This window comes from Cavia porcellus, unplaced genomic scaffold, assembly GCF_034190915.1.
Source record: "Cavia porcellus strain 051 isolate PalLab524CR breed Dunkin Hartley unplaced genomic scaffold, mCavPor4.1 scaffold_29, whole genome shotgun sequence".
NCBI classification, from domain to species: Eukaryota; Metazoa; Chordata; class Mammalia; order Rodentia; family Caviidae; genus Cavia; species Cavia porcellus.
The window spans coordinates 7,498,170-7,519,446 of NW_026947512.1; the positions used below are offsets into that span (position 1 = coordinate 7,498,170).

At 36.8% G+C, this 21,277-nt stretch overlaps 1 protein-coding gene and 1 pseudogene across 5 annotated transcripts in view; both read right to left on the reverse strand.

The window, feature by feature from the left end:
• Nucleotides 1-2,522: 2,522 nt before the first annotated feature.
• Ralgps2 (Ral GEF with PH domain and SH3 binding motif 2) overlaps nt 2,523-21,277 on the reverse strand; it is a 148,873-nt gene continuing 130,118 nt past the window's right edge. For all 5 annotated transcript variants that reach the window (XM_063240032.1, XM_063240030.1, XM_003474629.5 and 2 more), the window contains 3 exons: nt 14,893-14,998; nt 8,525-8,616; nt 2,523-7,891 (listed from right to left, as the gene is read on the reverse strand). In XM_063240032.1, coding sequence (XP_063096102.1) covers nt 7,862-7,891; nt 8,525-8,616; nt 14,893-14,998 — 228 coding nt within the window. In that variant the 3' untranslated portion in view covers nt 2,523-7,861. The remainder of the gene's footprint in view (nt 7,892-8,524; nt 8,617-14,892; nt 14,999-21,277) is intronic.
• LOC106028721 (THO complex subunit 5 homolog) lies at nt 15,005-20,995 on the reverse strand (annotated as a pseudogene).

The following is a 21,277-nucleotide window of genomic DNA, read 5'->3' on the forward strand; positions in this document are numbered from 1 at the left end:
TTCTTTGTTGAGGGGGTTTGTCCTATACTCTACATGATATTCAGCAGCATCCCTTGCCCCTCTCAACTCCCCCAATTTTCTTTTTTATACTAGGAATCAAACTATCTCACATTTGCCAAGCAGGCAAAGCTAAATCCCTGCCATCCCACCCTACCCCCACAATTGTGACAAGCAAAACTTTCAGACACTGATAAATATCTCCTTGGGGACAAAATCACTTCCAACTGAGAACCAGTAAGTAGCTCAGAGAAGGAAATTTATTACATGTTGTTAATTTAGACTTTGCCTCAGGGCCTGGTATTTTATTTTAGTATTCGTACCACGTAACACTAATGAGCTACCCGGGGTGGCTGAGAGTAAACGGTCACTCATTTTCTGCCTAGGAGCACAAACGTGCATTATAAACAAAACACAATGGAAATTTAGGTTGAAGATTAGCTTACCTAAAAAATCAAATGCAAAAACAAAAAATACTTGAGCTACATTGTAGCAACATAAGCTTAGGGTTCATATTGGGATTGTGTGATTCAATGAAGTTTTGAGAGACTGAGTAATGACAGTTTGTGATAAACGATCACTGAATCTGGCCCAATACTATGCTGGAGTCCTAGCCAACTAAAATTAAGAGATTAGATACAAAAATTAGAAAGGGATAGATAACTGTCCTTATTTGTAACTAAGGTTGATTCCAATAGAATCAACAAACTATTACAACCAGATAAAAGAATTTCCAAAAAGTTGTAAAAACCAGTAGCATTCCTTTAGATAGTATTAATCAAGAAAATGTAATAAAGTCTCAGCTAAAAACAAAAATTTCTTTTGGCAAAACAGACGATTCTCCATGACTCTAGTTGAAAGAGCAACTATCTCCATTTTGGATAAACTTGGCCCTATCTCCATGAACTGATGTGTGCAGAGCTGGCTAGGCTATTTCTTTGTCCTTTCAATTGGCTTTAAACTGGGTTGGCCGGGGAGTTGATGTGTAATCTTTGAAGAAGGGTGACAGTTGCTGTTTCCCTGCCTGGGGACTCCCCAAATATGTGGTTGACTGGAGATCTGTGCTGCTCTATGCTGTAAACTGGGACTGAGCCTTGAGAAAGAGGCTGACTTCCTAGGGCAAAAAAAAACTGTATCAGAACTGAAGCACGGACCCCAAATCATTGGATACTACCTCAGCTGTGTTATGCAGATTACTCTCTGCACTCCTTGCCCTATGCATGTCACAGAGGTGATCTCAGACCTCCCATCTAGCCCTGCTCATGGCAGGCACGTACTTCCCACCATGCTGTCACTCACACCCCAGCCACTCCCCTCACGGAGAATTAAAACCTGGGGTGGGCCCTGGGTCACGGCCAATGTTTCGGAGTCACTGGAAGTCTTGACTGGACTTCGGACCCCCTCGGCTCCCCGTAACTGTGTACGGGCCCTAGTGTCTTTAGTCTCACCCTGGGTTGCACTGGGAGTGGTAGAATGGAATCAACTCACTAGAATTCCAGTAACTTTTCCCCAGGATTACAGGTATCAACCTTTCGGGACTGTGATGAGGATGGTAAAAAGATCTCTGTAATTTATATAAATATGCACTAATGAAAGATGCCCCAGATCACAACAGAGGAAATTTTAAAGCATTAAGGAAATTAAAAGCTCATAAATGGAGGTGTTTGTTATAATAAACCTTCAAAATGCTGAAATTAAACTATGAACCAAAGCAATTCCAATTAAAGTCACAGTATTTTCATTGAATGTTTCAAATTGATTCTGTACTTTATAGGAAAGATGAGTCAAGAAAGTTAAGGTAATTTTGAAGAACAATCACTTCATTAGGCATTTAGCGGTCTAGCAACGAGGACAACATGGTATTAGCTCAGTGACACACGACTGAGCAGTAGTAAATGGGACCTAGAAACTCAAGCCTACTTGGGAACTGAAGAATGACAGACGGCCACTACGTGAGGTGAAGTCGCACTGACCACACTGGAGAAATGTCTCTCTGTTTTGGTTCCTGCAAAGGAGTAAAGAGAATTTTCAAAGGCCACTTGGGGGTGAGTGAATTGTTATACAGGGCATTCAGTTCAGGGATAGGAGATTCCAAACCATGTAGAGGCCAGGTTCATGAGGTAGGATGTAACCAACACCCCAGCTGATGACTCAACACCAGTTATTTCTGTCCTACTGAAAGCTTCACAGGCTGGACAACTGTTCAGAAATGGGAAAATGAAAAAAATGTATCTTAGCACCTATAGAATAGGGAGTGCTCATCTCCCATGTCTACATGTGGACAGATGGAGGTGGAAATGTTCACTTGCTTTCTGTCCCAACCCCCTCCCTCTGACCATACGCCATAGCATTCTCATTCTGGGTTACAGAAGAGCAACCCAAGTGTATTCAGACAGAACTTTCTCTGTACCTATGATCTCTATCAACTACTTTTGAAAGGGAAAACACGAAAGTCAGTTAATTTACATTTTAAACATTAACAATAAAAATGCAAATATGGTAACAAAATAACCTCACACGCTATGTAATTTTTTAGGGATTTATTTCAATAGAAATAGTTCAAAAAACTTCTTAAATTTTGTTATGCAAACACACTGAAGATCACACACTCACATTTGCATATTGAAACAAAAAGTGAGAGGAACCAAGCTGCACATCACTCATAAAGGTCATAGTGCAATTGAATGCTGTTATCAGAATACCTCAAATGGACTGTGGTAAAGAAAAATGGCTTGTGTTTTCCTTGCATTATCAAACATTGGGTACTCATCCCTACAGATTTCTGATTTCCTTTAGGCTACTGTGAACCAGATCGCCAGCCTCTTCACATTCATGTAATTCAGCAGGTTGTCAAACAATGGCATTTTGGTACAGAAACACTTGAGAGCCTGCTGTTTTATCAGCTACTTTAGTCACATGTAATAATTATTTGACTGTATTTGCAGTAGTTCTAATTGGTATTTTCAGGGAAAAGAATATCTTGTTACCTGGTTTCTAAAGCATAACTAGTATTTATAGTTTCATTAAGGAAAGAAGTTCTACCCTAAAACACACCTAATTACATAATTTTTTTAATTCCACCACTTCTTTGCACTCCAAGTGACTAGAATAAAATTTAAATTTTGCTAATAACCCTCAAGGACCAGGTAACCCTTTCATTTGGGTTTAAAGACTATATAGCTACTGGCCTACCCTGGAAATATACTAGCCCTTTAAAAAATGTGAAAACAGTTATCTTGACATAGCTAAACAACAGTAGTTCTAGGTCCTCCAAAATCTCAAGAGAAGCAAAATATTTCTAAGCTTTTCTTTCACTGACAAAGTGAGTCTGAACTCTTAGATTCTCTTTAATTTGTATACTGGAGTTGTTTACTTTCTTGCATAGTATTTTCAGGCAAATAGTAACTGGTAGGTTAAGTGCTCACTCATTCTGGATCTTCTTGAAGTACAAGAATGAACACATTACAACTCATTTCTGCCCAAAGGGACTGTCATTACAAGATTTCAATACTTTAATAAAACCCAAGTATCTTCTGGATGCATCTTAGTTTTTAGAGGCTGTCCCAAAAAAGCCTTATCATTAAATCTATGTTTACAACAACAAAATAAAACATGAACTAGCAGGATGGATGTTCTTCAAAGTTCTGCTTAAAGGTTTATTGAAAGCTTTGTTGGAGTGGGTTTCTTTTTAATCTCCTACCTAGAAAGGAGGAAAATAGGGACAGAACTTGTATAAAAAAGACTCAAAAACCAAGGATGACTTCAACAAGTACTTGGCAGTGTCTGTACAGACTTCCTTCATTTTGCGGTAAGATTAAGCTGGTGAAGAGACGGATAGCACACTCCTGAAGAGGGAAAATGATTCTCGTTATGCTCAATGCCCTAAAATTGGTCTTCATTGATAAGGCACTGACCAAACTTTCCTCACACTACAACCTGAGATACAGATGTAGTGAAATTGCTTTCAATACATTTAATAAAAGTTTGTATGCAGATCTCTTTCATTAGAATCCTTTAAATAGAAAAAAGTCATTTTAGACACAAGTCATTTTTAGGGAGCAAACTCAAAAGGTACTTTAAATCATTTTGAAAAGGTTCACATGAAAAATAACATTAATGCAATTTAATAGCAATTTTTATGTATTAAAGACTTAGAGAAAACAATACCACACTGGTTAGAAAATCATGAATTTACTAAGTTTTCAAGAATACAAAAGAGGGGGAGGGGAGCAAACCCTAAACTCTCACTAAAAGAAATCAGACAAAGCTCATCACTTACTTTGTAGGACTAATTCATTCAGCAGTAGCATCACTGTTCCACCACAACACCGCTGCATTTACCTCCAATTTAAAAAGGATCCAATTATGTCAACAGCCTTTGAGGGGGAGGATTTCTTTATCTTCTGTTCAGAAGCCCTTGTTTATGAAGAAAATATGGTGGCTCAAAAATTGCTTGTGAAGAAATGTCTCAAAACAAAAACGGTGAGTTGTTTTAAAAAGCCAATGGACTAAATCAGTACTGATTTCTAATTAATATGACACTATATAGTTTTGTTTTCAGTAATAAAATGTATAGACCTTACAGATTTAACCTTGGGGGGGGGGAACTACACAAAAGGCATCTGGCCAGGTAAATCCTAGTAATCCAGACAGGCTATGAGGGCCCTATTTCAATTAACAGATATTCAAGAGACTGTAAACATTTTTCTATTCTTTTTTCCTTCTGTAACAGTAACGCTTGCTGGGCTCCTGTCAGTCATCCACAAGAGGAAAAGAGCCACTAACAAAAGCTTTATGACAATAAATACCCTGACTCTTGACATACAGAAAGACCCAGCACCAAGGCAGCGCACACAGACAGCAGTGCAACAGTTGTATGGCGCTTTCCACACAGGAAAAATATTCATTATTGGCGCTCATGCCTGGGGACAAGAAAAGAAAAACACGAAAACAACACACTCCAACTCATTGTTTGAATCCCTTTTTGTAATGTTTATACAAATAATATTTACACAGGAAAACAGAAAAGGAAGGTGAGTTTGATCAATGCTCTTTCAATTTTTACAGTTTAAAGGTAAAAATAATACTCTGAAAAATGAGCAGAGCTTGAACACCGAAGGGACAGATACATAACCGAAACAGTGCTGAGGAAGGTCATTATGTAATTTTTATAGTTTTAAGTAAGTTGTTAAATAGGATTGCCTCAACCTGTATTCTGGTTAGTATTATATATCACTGTACCAGGACATCAACTATGCTAATTAATATGTCTGTAAACCAACCTAAATTTTAATTGAAATTCTAATGAGTTCTTGACTAGGATAGAAACAAATGAGCTTAATATTGATGGCAATGTTTAGCTTTTGAATCACCAATTTACAATTGCAACCAGTAAAAAGATTCATCTCACTAATAAACTAATACAGTTCGGTGACTGACTTGCTTGAATTATAATCATATTTTATGAATTTAGATCAAAACTCACCAGTACTTCAATTGTTTTAAAGTTTGATATGAGAAAATAACCTAAAAAGTGTCATTTTTTGAATGGAATAATGAAGATAGAAAAATAATGATTTTTTACTGCACTACTGGGTTGAGTTCAGTCAGCTGAAGGCCACAGTTCTATCTGAACTGTTAACCGAATTTGAACTCTATGCTTGTGCTACGTAACCAGCCACTGTGTAGAGCTGGAGACATCACACACACCATCTTAGCTCTCTCTTTGGCAACACTGTAACGTCAGTCTCAGACTTCCAGCTGCATATTTCCACAGATATGGTTAACCTAAACATGTCTACTTTAAGTTATTTGTAACAAACAAAATACCAAAATCCACAGGGTTCTTATTCACAATATTTTCCAGAAAAAAGCAATACACTTAGTTATTTCTAGAGAGAAATAAAGTAAGGAAATTTAAAAAAATGCAAAACAAAAGCTATGTAAGGTCTCTACATTAATACTGCTGGCTATGCAGATGATGTCTTTCTATGTACCCAACATGGGTTAACCTTAGAGCACTAACTGAAAAATCTTTCAGCACAGGCAACATTTTGTCCTCTTCGGCCTGTCACTAAAACCAGAAACAACATACTTCTATCATATGACAAATGAATTTGAACTCTTATCATCTTTCCAAACAGACAACTAAATTTATAAACGTTAACACTCAAGCTCTCACTTTCCTTTGGATAGATTTTTAGCTAATTATTAAACATGTATATTCTTTTAATGAACAAAATATAACAGAGTACAATTCTCTAGGGATTTATATGTGAGAAACTTTATGTGAGGCCTAAAGTAACAAAGTCTACAAGCAGGTATCAATCAAAAAGCACTTCCCTCCCTAAGTCACTGCTAAAATTTTTGATGCCTCGCAAGAATGTAATACTCAATGTGGAATCTCTATTCAAATGCTATTTTTTTGTTATAAAATTCTAAGGTATTTTACACTCTCATTTCAACTTTAAATTCAACATTCATTTTAGAAATTAAATGCACTATTGCATAGAAGAATTCTGTCAAAATGGCTTAGTCAACTAATGCTAAAATAAGGTTTCATGTAAGGGAATTATCAGTAAGTTTTCTGAAAAAATGTTTTGGTATGCTTGCGATGAGTCATGTAAGAATGAATGTTTTTTGTCTCTGGGATCAAACTTATGACCTCACGCTTGCCAGGCAGGCGCTTGTGCCATTAAGCTAAATCCCCAGTCCCAAGAAGGAAAGATTTGATACTTAAAATTCCTAGAACATCCAACTTTTTTTTAATCTCTCTTAAAACATAAATAAGCAATCTTTTAAACAAATACAATCTTGAATCTCATACTGAACAAAAACAAGTGAATACTCACAATGACAACAAAAAACTGGCATTATGCACATTAAACACTGTAAAAGAAAATATCCTGGAAAAATACCAATATTAATACACCTTCACTGATAAAAACCACCTGTGACTGGGAGAAGGGATAATCCAATCAACTCAAGGAAAAGGCTAGTTACTATAAAATCTTCTCAGGAAAGTTTAGCTTAGGATTGTGGTTCTCTATTAGGCAGATCTGTGGTCCAACGATGAATTCATGTAAAGCTAAGTTTTAACTCCAGTTAGAAACAACCATGTTTTCTGGAGTTTACTTTAAGAAACGGCCTGGCAAATGAACACTTGGCCTTTGTGCCTCCTGCAGGAAATAATGTTGCCCACACAGTACTAAATTCAGAAGTTTAGTGTTTAAAAGATGTCCCTTTTACCTAAACCAAAATAAACACCTCCCATCTCAAATAAACCTCGACAACTGACATAGTTAACATTTCCAAAGCCTGCACTCTCCATGTGAGAGAACGATGGGGACACACGAGCAGAGGCAGAACCAGCCTTGCGGGTGGGCTGCTGCTATAACCCCTAAGTTAAAGTACCCGTTCACTGCAGCTCAAAGCCAGCTCCTGATGTAATCAATAAGAATTTTTAAATTGTATCTAAAAAAGATGATTCCCCCCTCTGAAATTAGTACAAAGGTAAAAGAAACGCAAATTAGCTACGATCTATTTCAAGCACAGCACCGCCAGAAGATTCACACACACTATTTGGTGTTTCAGTTGGTTTTCCTTTCATTCTTTAAGGCAGTGGTTTCCACAGGTCAGTTTAGAGATAAGAACCATATAGTTCATGGCAGTTTATTTTGTAACTCCAATTTGTTCTCTGGGAAGATCTCATTTCATTCCCTGAAATGAGTGCTTTTTGGTTCAAAACTCCAAAGGCTGAGGTGGCGCCTCAGGCTCTCCCTGGCATGGATGGTCTGCAGCTGGCGCGCTCATCAGGTCCCGCGCTCGCCTGGGAACAGGGATTCGCCTCACATTTCCCAGGCTTCTACTCAAAGGTCATCAAGTTGGTAGGAACCTAAAAATTACAAGCATTACAAAGTGTTTACCAGTTGTTTTTCAAACCAGTATTTCGTTCTTTGTCATTTGGGTAAGTCCAAATGTTTCTTATTCAAGTATATGTTAAAAGAAATGGATGGATACTTTAATAATTATGAATAATGAATATTACATTTAAGAACATTTTAGAGAGAAAAATCACTGAGAGGAATAATAAGCTCTTTCAAGTAAACCGCTGTCTGGTGGGGAAAGGGTGTGGATCTGCTCCTCTCCTAACACGCGGCTCTCCCTGACCGTCGCGCTGCCTGCTCCTTCTTGTCACTTGGGTCATCACCTTAGAGAGATCTCTGTGCTTCCTTTACATTTTTTTCATCTATTTGGCTCTACTCGTACCAGTTTAGATACAGAAAATCTAGAAAAGAAACAGTCTATTGTTTTCTTTATACAGCTCTTACAATTTGAAATTTTGTGTTTACTGTCTAGCTCCCTCGCTAAAATGTGGACTTCATGTCTTACTGACTGCTATGCTACACATGATAAAAAGAATAAAAAAACTCCGTTTTTCCAGGTCATGAAGAAAACTACCTGCGCCTCTTTGGAACTCCTCAGCAGTTTCCTAAGTTATGGACTAAGAATTAAAGAGAACTCTCACCTGTTGTTTGTTGCTCTGGCAGGCCACGCTCAAATGCTTAAACCACAGCATTGCATTCATCCTACTGCCAGCTTGAAATTTGTATGAATTTCCTAAAATTACCAAAACCAAGTAAAAAATAATAAAAAATTTAAGTAGGATGCCACATAATTTTGTCACATATCTGACTAAACTAGACATGAGTACAGTTCTGTTTCAGAATTAACACCTGATTTCCCAGAAAAAGTACGCTGTGAAATGGAATTTTAATTCTTTTGTACAGTGTCAATTTTGTTTTGCTTCATATCTGCAAAAATGAAATTCCTTGCAAAGAATAATATCAAATAGAATAACTGGCTTCTTTAGATTTATCTTTGTGGATAAGACTGGAGAATAATCATTTTTAATACCACTTGGATGATCTAAATAATTAGATACTGATATTGAATTTTTACATGCCCAAATGCTTCAACAAATGTAAAACTTAACATTATCTTTTAATTTAAAGAGCAATCACTTAATATCAATACTGGTCACAGTTTTAGTTACAAGAAGACGTTTGTCAAAATGACTGCAGATTTTCAGTTTTGCTGAGAGCTCTCTAGGAAAATGATAGACCCACAGGGATCTTTTTGGATGGACCCTGTAGCATGCAGTGTAAGGGCCGGCAGGATGTGATTTTTACCTTTAGGAAATTAGAAATAATCTGTGTTCTATATATTCAGTAGTTACAAACTGACTTCATTTTATAGCCATATAAGATACCCTTATTATGTGAAAAGTCTTAGTAGAGCATAAACAGATAATTCAACTACTCTAAATTGAACTTACTTTTTTCATTAACTCAAGTTTTATCTCAATTCAGACAAGATTCTATTTTTCTTTCTGTGTTCAGCAACCCACAAGCCTGACTATATTTAAGCATAATACATATGTTTTTGAGATTCTAATAAAGAATGTTACCACTTTCAGAGCAATTATTTTTCTTCACCCAATGCTTAATAAAGTCAGGTAATACTATTTTGCTTGCTGAACTCACATACAGACACTAGATCAATCTGAATAAAAGTATATCTACAACTAAGCTGATTATAGCTATAATTTACTTCCTCTTTCTCCTAAAAAGACCACTAGTACAGACTTCGTAAAAATCCTGACTATTCTACATGCTATGAAAAAACAAAATTTATTAGCAAAACCTTAAGAATACAATTTTATGAATAATGCCTATGGCATTCTGAGAGTGGAGGTTTGAATTCAGAAGCTGTATAGGAAGTCTTCATTGAATAAATCAATCTACTTCAAAACAAGGTATTTTGTTGATTATTTTTTCCTACATCCATTACATATTTTTTCTTGAAACTTAAAACAGTAATACCTGAAAAATAAAATATCTGTTGGTACAAACTAGCATCTACTTGCAATAAAGCAACTCACCAGAGGAATTTACAAGAATCAACTCAGGAATTAAACTAAAAAGAAAATCAAGAAAAGAAAAGAAGAGCCTTAAACGAGATGTAATCCCAGACATCCAGATCACCAAAAGCAAACCCAGGGAGGGGGCAATGCAGTGGGACAAACAGAAACTCCCCCCTGTCCTCTCTAAAGTGGTAACAACAAAGCAACTGCATGATGCCCAAGAAAAAAAATCAGAAATAACTTCAGATAAATGCAGAGATGGTGTCCACAATGAAAACCATGCTTATGACTCCAGAGAAGATATATATTTAAAAAAAAAAGAGGAGCTTAAGAAAATGATGGAAGCCATGAAGCCACGAATGCTCAACATAGCAAAGAAATGGAATACACAAGACAGATTCAATCAGATAACCAGGAGAATAAAAATTCCACTGAAAGTATCCACAGCAGATTGAGCCAATGTGAGGACAGAAACTCAGATTTAGAAGACAGGCTTGCAGTTAGCAATCATGAAAACAAAGATTTCTTAAAAATAAGAAGGAACCATGAGAAATCAATACAGTAGCTGTTAGATGAGGCAAAGAATAGCTTAAGATTGATTGGAATCAATGAAAAAAAGCAGAAGATAGCACAAATCTTATACATACTAAAAACAACACAACACCAAAAACTGTTCACAGATGTCATGACAGAAAACTCTCCTGAGTAGGGAAAAAGATTCTGACATACAAGTAAGTGAGACATACAGAACTTCAATCAGCCACAATTTAAAAAACAAAACAAAACAAAAAAACCTACAGCCAGGTATATCATAGTAAAGACTCCAAATATTCAACACAAGATTAGAATATTAAATGCTGCTAGGGAAAAGAAACAAATCACCTTTATCAGAATCACAGCTGCATGTTCTCTGCACAGGTGAATGTTCCCTCAAATCAAGAGCTTGGAAGTATTTCAAACTCTAAAGGAAAACCACCTCTAACGAGGATTGATGTATCCCACAAAACTACCTTTCAAAACTGGTGGAAAAATAAGATAGTTTAAGACAAAGAACACCTGAGGAAATTTCTGACTACCAAACCAGAACTCCAAATTGTTTCTGAAGGGCATTCTAGAAATAAAAGGACCACAACTTCATGAACCCCACCAGGCAAGCAAATAATTAAATAGGGGCTGGCAGGGTTGGTGATGAGGAGGGCAGCTGACAACAGGAAAATAATATGACAAGGACAAGTTAACACATATCAGTTATAACCATCACTGGTCTCAATTCAGCGATCAAAAGACAGACTGACAGAATGCATCAAGAAGCAAGATGCAACAGTATTTTGCTTACAAGAAACACATTTAATTCAAAAAAATTCAGACTGAAAGTCAAAGGATGGAAAGCAATACTCCACGTAATAGGAACCCAGAAAAAAGCAGGCGTACCTATTCTATTTGCAGACAAAGTGAACTTCAAACCAAGACTGATTAAGGGAGACAAGGGTCATTACATCCTTATAAAGGGAAGAATCCAAGAGGAAGAGATAAAAATCATAAATATATATGCAACAAATACCAGTACACCTAACTATAGAAAACAAATATTAACAGACATGAAAAATCAGATAAGCATTAATACAACTGTATTGGGGGATCTCAAAACCCCATGTCACAAAAAGACAGTTCAACTAGATAAACCAACCATCAAATACTAGAAGTGAACTAAACTTTTGAACAGATGGGCTTAGTACATGTCTACAGAGGGTTCCACCCCAGATCAGAATACACGTTTTTCTCAGCTGCATATGGACGTTCTCCAAAATATAACATATACTAGCTCAAAGGACATGCTTAAGTAAGTGCAGAGGAACTGAAATTATCCCATGCATATAGTCAGGCCATCCATAGTGCAAAGAAATTGGAAATCAATGGCAAAAAAAACCACAAGTACTTCTTAAATACATGGAAATTAAATAACACTCTCCTGAACAACCAATGGGTCACAGATGAAATTAAGTAAGAAATTAGACAGTTTCTATGATTGAATGATGACAATACAACATACTGGAAGTTATGGGACACAATGAAAGCAGCCTAGAGGGAAATTTATAGCAGTAAATGCCCATATCAAGAAAATGGAACAAGTGCAAATAAACAACTTAATGTCAAACTTCAAACTCCTATAAAAAGAAAAACAAGCCAAGCCCAAAGCTCATTGAGGGAGGAAATTAGAGAAAGATCAGAGCAGAAATTAATGCACTGGAGACTAAGAAAATAATACAAAGAATCAATGAGTCCAAGAGTTGGTTCTTTGAAAGATTAAATAAATTGACAAATCCTTAGCCAACCTTATCAAAAAAGTAACGACTCAAATCCATACAACGAGGAATGAAAGGGATGAAATCACAACAGATCCTACAAAAATCCAGATCATCTACACCTACACTTCGACAACTAGTATTTTAATAAGATGGAAGATGCAGAAGAAATGGACAGATTTCTAGACACATATGAATTACCAAAAGTGAATCAGGAAGATATAAATATATGAAATAAACCAATATCAATGAAATCAAAGATGTTATTAAAAATGTATTAATAAAGAAAAGCTCAGGCCTAACAAATTCAATGCTGAATTCTACAAGAAATTTAGAGAAGACCTAACACCACTATTTTTTTTTTTTTTTTTTTTTTGTCTTTTTCGTTTTTATCAGTACTGGGGATTGAACTCACGACTGCCTGCTTGCAAGGCAGGCGCTTATGCTGCTGAGCTAAATCCCCAGCCCCCTCTAACACCACTATTTCTCAAACTCTTTATTTAATGAAACTGAAAGGGAAGCAATATTCCCAAATTCATTCCTGGGAGCAAGTAGTACCCCGATACCAAAACTGAAGAAAGACCCAACTAAGAAAGAGAACTACAGACCAATCTCCCTAATGAACACAGATGCAAAAATACTCAATAAGATACTGGCAAACAGAATGCAACAAATCATCAAGAAGATTATACACCATGACCAAGTGGGTTTCATCCCAGGGATGCAGGGATGGTTCAACATACGTACCTCAATAAATGTAATACAGCAGAACCAAGCACAAAAACCATATGATCATCTCAATAGATGCAGAAAAAGCTCTTGACAAAGTCTAGCACCCATTCATGATAAAAACTACAGAGAATTGCAATAGATGGTCTTTATCTTAATCTGATAAAAGACATCTATGATAAACCAACAACCAACATCATACTAAATGGACAAAAACTGAAAGCTTTCACTCTAAAATCAGGAACAAGACAAGAATGTCCACTGTCTCTACTTATTCAACATAGTCCTGGAAACTGTAGCCAGAGCAATTCGACAAGAGAAAGAAAAGGAATAAAAATGGGAATGGAAGAAGTTAAAACTATTGTTATTTGCAGATGACATGATACTCTACATAGAAGACGGCAGAAACTCCACCAAAAGACTACCAGATTTAATAAGCAAATTCAGTAATGTAGCCGGACATAAAATCAAGACTCAAAATCAATAGCCTCCTTGCACATGAATAATAAAGTCACTGAGAAATTATGAAAACACCTTCCACAATAGCATCCAAAAACATGAAATATGTAGGAATCAATCTAATGAATGATGTAAAAGACCTCTACATTGAAAACTACAGTACTCTGAAAAAAGGAGACTGAAGAGGATATCAGAAAATAGATCTCTCTTGCTCTTGGGTAGGAAAAACCAATATAGTGAAAATGGCCATACTTCCAAAACTGTTACACAGATTTAATGCAATTCTGATCAAATTTCCAACAGTGTACCTCACAGAATTAGAAAAAACAATCCTAAAATTCATTTGGAACCAGAAGAGATCTGTAACAGCACAGGCAATCCTGAGTAACAAAGGCAAGAAAGAGAGCATCACAATCCTTGACTTAAAATTATATTATAAAGCTACTATGATAAAAACAGCATGGAACTGGCAAAAAAAAAAAAAAAACACCCCAAAACAAACAAAAAACATCCAAAGATCAATGGAACAGATTACAAGATGCAGAAAGAACTCCAGACATACTAAGCCACCTTAGTTTTGACAAAGGTTCCAAACACATTCACTGGAAGAAAGATATAATGAATAAATGGTGCTGGAAAAACTGGCTCTACATATGCCAGAGATTAAAATTAGACCCATATCTTTCATCATGCACTAAATTTGAAATGGATCAAAGATCTAAATATTAAAACAGAAATATTAAATCTGTTGGAAGATAGAATAAGTGAAACTCTTGAAGACGTTAGTATAGGCAAAGACTTTATGAAAACAGGATCTAGATTAACAGAGGTCAAAATATACTATGAAGTCAATGAAATGTAACAAATATAACACTTTAGTTTTAAGTTACTGTAGCAGAAAATTCTGTGTGGATGTGAAAGAATTTTCTTTTTGGCATCCTTTCTGTCACTAGCTAGTAGTTACTACCAAGGAAAAGTAGATCCACAGGGATCTTTTCTGATGGACCCTGCTGCATGCAGTGACAGAGGAAGGATGTAATTTTTAATAGCTTACCACTCAGTTTTCATTGAGTTTACAAGCTTTGGAGTCTGACCACTGGGTCAACAGCCAGTTTATCTATTCACCAATGTATCTAAATACCGTATGTAAAGTATTTTAATGTAGACAGTGGTGTGGATTACAGAACTGATGAAAGAGCAGTCTCTTGAGATTTTAAAGCAACAATGGGCTGTTATTGTCAAATTCTCGCCTTCCCTGTTTATCCTTTATAGTTTAGTTGACCTTTTAATCTTTAAGCTTATGCTTATTTTTTTAAAAGGCTCTATAAATACTAGCTTATTAAAACACGTGACAAAAATAGTTCATGATAAAACAAAACCAACCCTTCCTCTGTTGAGTATTCTAGTTACATTAGGATTAGGCTCATCAGGAATCATGTATACACACTACCTGAAGTCCTAAGGAGCCTAACAACTTACCCTTTTCAGAATCAGTCAGCAGGAAGAGGTCTGGATGCTCTGGGTCATCAGCCATCATCACCATCCATCCTACTACTGACACATTCTTATTTGATGTCGATTTGAACTGAGTGAAATAATGAAAACAATGATAATTAGTGAAAAATAAATATTCTGAGCACGGGTAAGAGTGTATTTTCAGTTTCGCCTAATGAGAGAGAAGATGTGGACTTCTGGCTTGTTTTGGTAAACAGGAGACATTTTATTATTAAATGCATCTAAATGTAACTTTTTCAGGGAGTGTGCTACTTTCCAGGCCTTTTCCAGCTTCAATTCTTCATCAAACCCTGACTTGTCCAGTTCTTCATTCCCCAAAAGCATTATGTTAGTGAGCCTAACTTTCTTCTTTGCTACTTTTTCCTAATTATTGTGCTACTGCTTATATGAAACAACTGCATTTGTTTTTCTTAATCTGATTTAATAAACTATCAAAGCTATCAGATAAGTATTAGTGATAACATTCTTACTTGTATTTCTCAAAAAAAAAGATATGTTTACATGCATGTTAGCTTTTATGACAAATTATTCTTTTATTTTTTTTACTTTAGATATAATTTTTTGTAACTTTGAGAAAGGGATGCTATAAAAAACCAGAAAACTAGGTTAACCTCATTTATAAACATGAAAAAAATTCTACAAAATGCTGGCAAACAATACAGTAGTGTGTCAAAAAGAGGCTATGGATACCACAAAGGGAGTAAAAATGTAAATCAAACAAACTGGATAAAAGAATTCTCAATATACCATTGCTAACAGATCTGCATCTGAGATATATACAAACTTTTTATTACAATTATGAGTAAAAATAAACATTAAGGCATTTCACAGAAACACTATCACCAAAAAACACAGAAAAAGGTCAAACTCGATACACCAACTAAAATAATAAGGTAACATTTTATATATACTACATTAGCTGAGATGAAAATGCTTGATAATAAAAGTATGGGTAGGCTATAGAATCTTACTGCACTACTAGTGACTGTGCAACTTAATGTAGCATTTTCTTGTAAAGCTAAGCATTTGTATTCCTTAGGTATACAACCTAGATAAAGACCCTGTGCACAAAAATATTCACAGTGGCACTGTTAGCAAAGAAATGGGAAAAAAACCCATTAAATATTCACCAACAGTAGACTGTACTGAGTAGAAATGGAACACTATTCAGTTGTGAAAAGTAACAGCTATGTGCATAAAAACAATGAATCTCAACCATGTAACCAAAAAAGTATACATTTAAGAACATATATGTGCTCCATTTAGGTACATCCTAAAATAAAACTATTGTATAAGGAAGCATATATGGTAAAACTCTACAAATTCAAGACAGTGACGGTCTGTCGATCACGAAGAAAGGGGCTGTCATTTGGGATAGCTCTGACAGTTCTGTTTCTTAGGTGAGGTGGAGGAATGTTTATGTACTGTGTCTTAAAATGTACTCACTTAACTGCTTTGTATGTTTCACAATGAAAAGAAATTGGAAAATGAATAAAGTACATTTGTAACGACTACAAAATGAAAGCTAAAAATCTAGCTATTTTTAATACTAGGAAGAATGAAATTGGCAGTACTACAAAACACCTGACTTGACAAGCCTTCCACGGCATGATTTTCTTTTTTCCTCAAAACATTTACTTCTTGGGGAAAAAGAAAAGAAAAGAAAAGAAAAAAGTTAACACAAGCCCCGTAATACTGAGTGATGAAAACAGATATACACTATAATGTCCCTTGACCCTCAGCTGAATCCCACTGTACTCCTGGGATTAATCATCATTGGGAGCAACACTCCGCAGGCCTTTTTGCTATGCACTTTAATGGGGGGAGGTGTATTATTTCTTAAAATGAATGTGCTTCCATTAAAAACATTTTTTTAGTGAGTATGCTTTTAACTTTAAACATTCAAAAACAGACAATAAAATAGCCTCTCTTCTCTTCTAGTCACTCTTCCAAATACACTCTGCTCTCTACAGCTCAAAGTAAAAACCCTACCATAAGTATATTTTAGTTGTCAGGTACCTTTTAATACATAATAGTCTCTCTATAACTTTTCTGGCTGCCAAATTTTAGTCTTTTTAAGAATTCAGGTTGTCCTACACTGTGTTTTCCAATAGAATTTCATGTTTTCTCATAAGAGGTTAAATATTGTGGTAAGAACATTAAAGATGTGGCACTGTGTCTACTAGTGATATTAATCCTTTATCTGTTATTTATGGGAGATGTTTTCTTCCAACTTGCTTGTATTTGAACTTTGTTTTGCTTTTTCAGGTGACACTTACTAGCTACGGTCTTTGGAGACTATTAAAAGCCTCACGTGAACAAAGCAAAAAACAGACGCCCAGTACTTGAGGTGGGATCCTGGGGGAAGTAACTGGCCAAGTGGGAGGTCAGTGATGGATGAAAGATCACCGAGGAGGTTATATTTAATAAACACAGTAATTTGGGGGGGGGGTACTGGGGATCAAACTCATGACCTTGCACTTGCCAACCTGGCGCTTACACCACTAAGCTAAATCCCCAGCCTGAGGGTTACATATAAATGGCTTCATCCTACTTGAACCACTGAAAAGCTGCAGACACATCTTCTCCTGGGGAAATTCCCTCAGTCCCTCCACACTGTTGTCATGGCTCTTATCTCCAGGTATTTGTCCAGGAGCACACATAGCCGCTGCAGCTGGTTGGTCAAGAGCTCATGACTGGGCCAAGGGCCACAGAGCTCCTTGAAGCATACACTGACCTCACTCTCCATGGCCCGAATGTTGTCATCATTGCTCTTGGCTTTCTCTCCTTTCCTGTTCAGACAGAGGTGGAAAGTGGGTGGGATGGAGGAATAGCCAGGGTTCAACACTACGGCAGCCTGAAATTTGGCTGTGCCCCTCTCAATGAGTGCCATGTAGTAGAGACTGGTGTCCCTGGCTTCCACAATGTCCTTGGTGTAATGCAATTCCATATCATCTTCAGAGATAACTGTCACCCACTTCACCAGCCAATAGACGACCCTGGCAGGGAAGAGGTATTGCTGATCACTGGTAACTGGTACAATGCCGTGTTCTAGGGACGCAAACTGTGGAGAGCCAGCCAGGACTGCACCCTAGTCTTCAGCAGCTTCGTGGCTGTTTCCATGTAGCTGGCGCTCAGCAAGTTATCAGGCACCACTGTGTGCTAGGGTTGCTCTTTGGGAACATGGAGGCCTCCCAGCTTCTGTACCCACAAATAGGGGTGACGTAGGTCAAGTACATAGCCTCTAAAAGTTAAAATGCCAACTTTCTCGAACTGGTATTGATTGGCTGGATTTGGAGTTTTCTTTCCGTGGTCACCAGGATACACACAGCTCAGTGCTGAGTCAGGAGACAGCAAGTCCCCTGCACTCATGGGGGTGGCTCACCTCTGTGGCAACTGTCACTTTGGCTTTCACAGTCAGGATGCTGAGGTTCAGGAGGTAGTAGAAAGTCAGGTGAAGCACGCTATCATCTTTGCATTTCAGGTCGACCACGAGGGACAGAGTGTGTCTCTTCAGCGTCTCCTTGTGCTTGTCGTCCACTGACCTCACCCCATGGTCCACTCTTCCTCAGCATCTGATCACTCTTGTGATCTTGGGAGTCATCAGGAAGTTTGGCTTCATCCACACTGCGTTTGATGTCCACAGACAAGGTCTTGTCACAGGCCTGCCCACAGGCAGTGGCCTGCACAAAGAGCTCATACAGGAAGGTGGCAGATGTCTGGTTGTCTCGTATTGCTTGTGAGCTTGGTCAAATGACACGAACAGGTACCCCTGGGAGGAAAGCCTGCATGATGCTACTGAGTCAAGGCTGAAGCCTGCTCAAGTACACTTTCATAACCTCAATCTTTGAGGATTTTCTCCTTGCTGGACAGACACTCTTGATACTACTCTGTAGTCGTCTTCTCTGCTCCAGCGCCAGCTCCCAGGCTAGATGTGCCAGCGTCTATTGGTGAAGGTCTTAAATGGTGACTTCTGCCCTTGCTGTTTGGTGAAGCCTCCTTGTAAAACTCCTCTAAACTGACCACATCAATTTCTTCATGCTTTGACTTGAACTCCAGACATTTGGTGATCTCTTTCTACAGGTACATCACCTCATAAAGCAAGTTCTGTAGCTGTAGATGACAGGCATCTACTTTTTGCTTGATCTCTTCATTTCTTCAACCTGATGTGAGCTAATCAGTTAATTTCTTTATTCTTTAGAGTTATGAAATGCACACAGCTCTAGATCCTCCATTCTTCAATTTCAATTGCCACATCCTTGCCATCTCTGCTCTTCAGGCCTTCGATCTTGGCCATTAGCCTCTGTAGCTCCTGGCATGCATACTTGCACAGCTCATGGTCTCTGACAGGGTCCCACATATCCACCTGGGCCCCTTCTCTGTAGTATTTACCTTTCTGCTCAGTGTCTGAGCGATTTTGCTTTCCGTCAGCTGGGGTTCCATCACAGATCACTTTGGATTTCCATTTTTTGCTTGATTCTAGTGAGGTGATGCTTCCTTAACCTCACAGCTCTGCTGTATTTGAACTATGAACAAAATTTTAAAAATGTTTTGCTTCACTATTTTCAATTCTGTATCATATTGTTTTGAATCTCCAAATTAACACTCAATATATGCAGAGGCCTGTCTGTATGATTTCTATCCTGTTTTGAACAGTTTCAATTAGAAAAGATAAGGAATACAGTCCATTTCCTTGGTAGTCAAATTTATTTTCTCAAAATGTATTATAATTTCTAAATTATTTCATATACATATTTACCAGAAACCTCATAAAATTAACTGCCAACTAAAGTAATAGTATACATTAGTATATGTAAGTAAGTAATGCCAAACAGAAAATAATATTAACATATGCATTACATGACAAATTCAATATACCTCTAATTTGGCTTCCAATTAAAGCTAAGAAAAATCCAAGTACTTTAGTAAAGTAAGTGAAGTCTACTCAATGAGTTTCTCAAAGTGGCTATATAAAAAATTATTATATTTAATTGTATCATCCCCTATTCCCTATCCCCTGGAAGTACAGCAGTAGAGTGTTTTGTAGCATTTTACTCTGTAAAATGTTCTAGTAAAACTAATCAGGATAGCCTTCTAGGGTATGTGGGCATTGTTTTTTATGATGAAAATGGTTTCACTATATTTGACTATGCAAATGAGACAAGATACCAAAATATTCACAGATAAAATGATCACTCAAGTCTTTTACCTCAGTGCAAGGAGCTAGCTAAATCATTACCATAATATGCAAAAAAAGTCACTGATAAGAGTATGATTCCATCAGTGATTCAGAATGCTATACTGTCTTTTCTTTACGGAAGAACTGAGATCACTCCTGCTGTGGCCCCTTCTTCCCTTGTGCTGCTTGTGTTTGTGTGGCTCCCCAAGCCCCACGAACACAAACACATTGGTTGAGGTGGACACACTGTAAATCCCTGAGTAACTGTCACGTCATTATCAAGTCAGACTTTAGGTTTTTCTGTAAAAAATAAAAAATAAATGTTTTTATTAACAAAAATAAAAAATGATTCCAGGAGCTTGGGGTCTGAACTCAGTGGCAGAGCCAGGGGCTTAGCATGCCCAAGGTCCTAGATTCAATCGCCAGCTCTAAAAGAACCCAAAACTACAATACACATGAAACTTAGGCAAGTGATGAGAAGCTATAGTGAGCAACATTTGGCATTTCCTGCATTCATTTAAGCCAAAAATGTTCTCTTCTACACCTTTTGATTGATTAAAGAGCTAACATCGTGAGAATAAAATATAGCTTCTCTGACATATGCAGTAGATCTATGAAATTTTTAAGAAGGAAAAAGGAAATAAACTTTTCTTTAGTTGATCTACTTTGTCTCAGCAGGGTAAATCATTTAATTTTTCATCCCTCCAGCATATGACTTAGAAATAAAATTCTTCTTAAAGGGTTTTACTAATACAACATGGGAAACTGTTCCTTCTTTTTAAACATTTTATTAGCAGCAGAGAAAAACAACAAAATAACATGCAAAAGGGATTTATAGTAAAATTCTACTCTGAGAAGATTTATCAAGAAGTTGTAATAATCACCCATTGCTCTTCATTGTTGAGAAGGCTACTACCACATTAGAGAAACAACTTTAGATGTCGGTCTCAAATTTTCACATTTTACATATTCAAAACCAAGACTACAAAATTTTGAACCAGAAACTCAGAGAACATGAAGAAACTTTGATGCTAAGATTGATATTTGTAATAAGCAGTTTTGACATTTGCAATGGAAAAATCATATTCAAAAGAGAACCTCAAAATGCAAATGTTACTCCAAGATCTTCTTTGGAATAGTTCTACTAAATACAACTAATTTCATTATTGC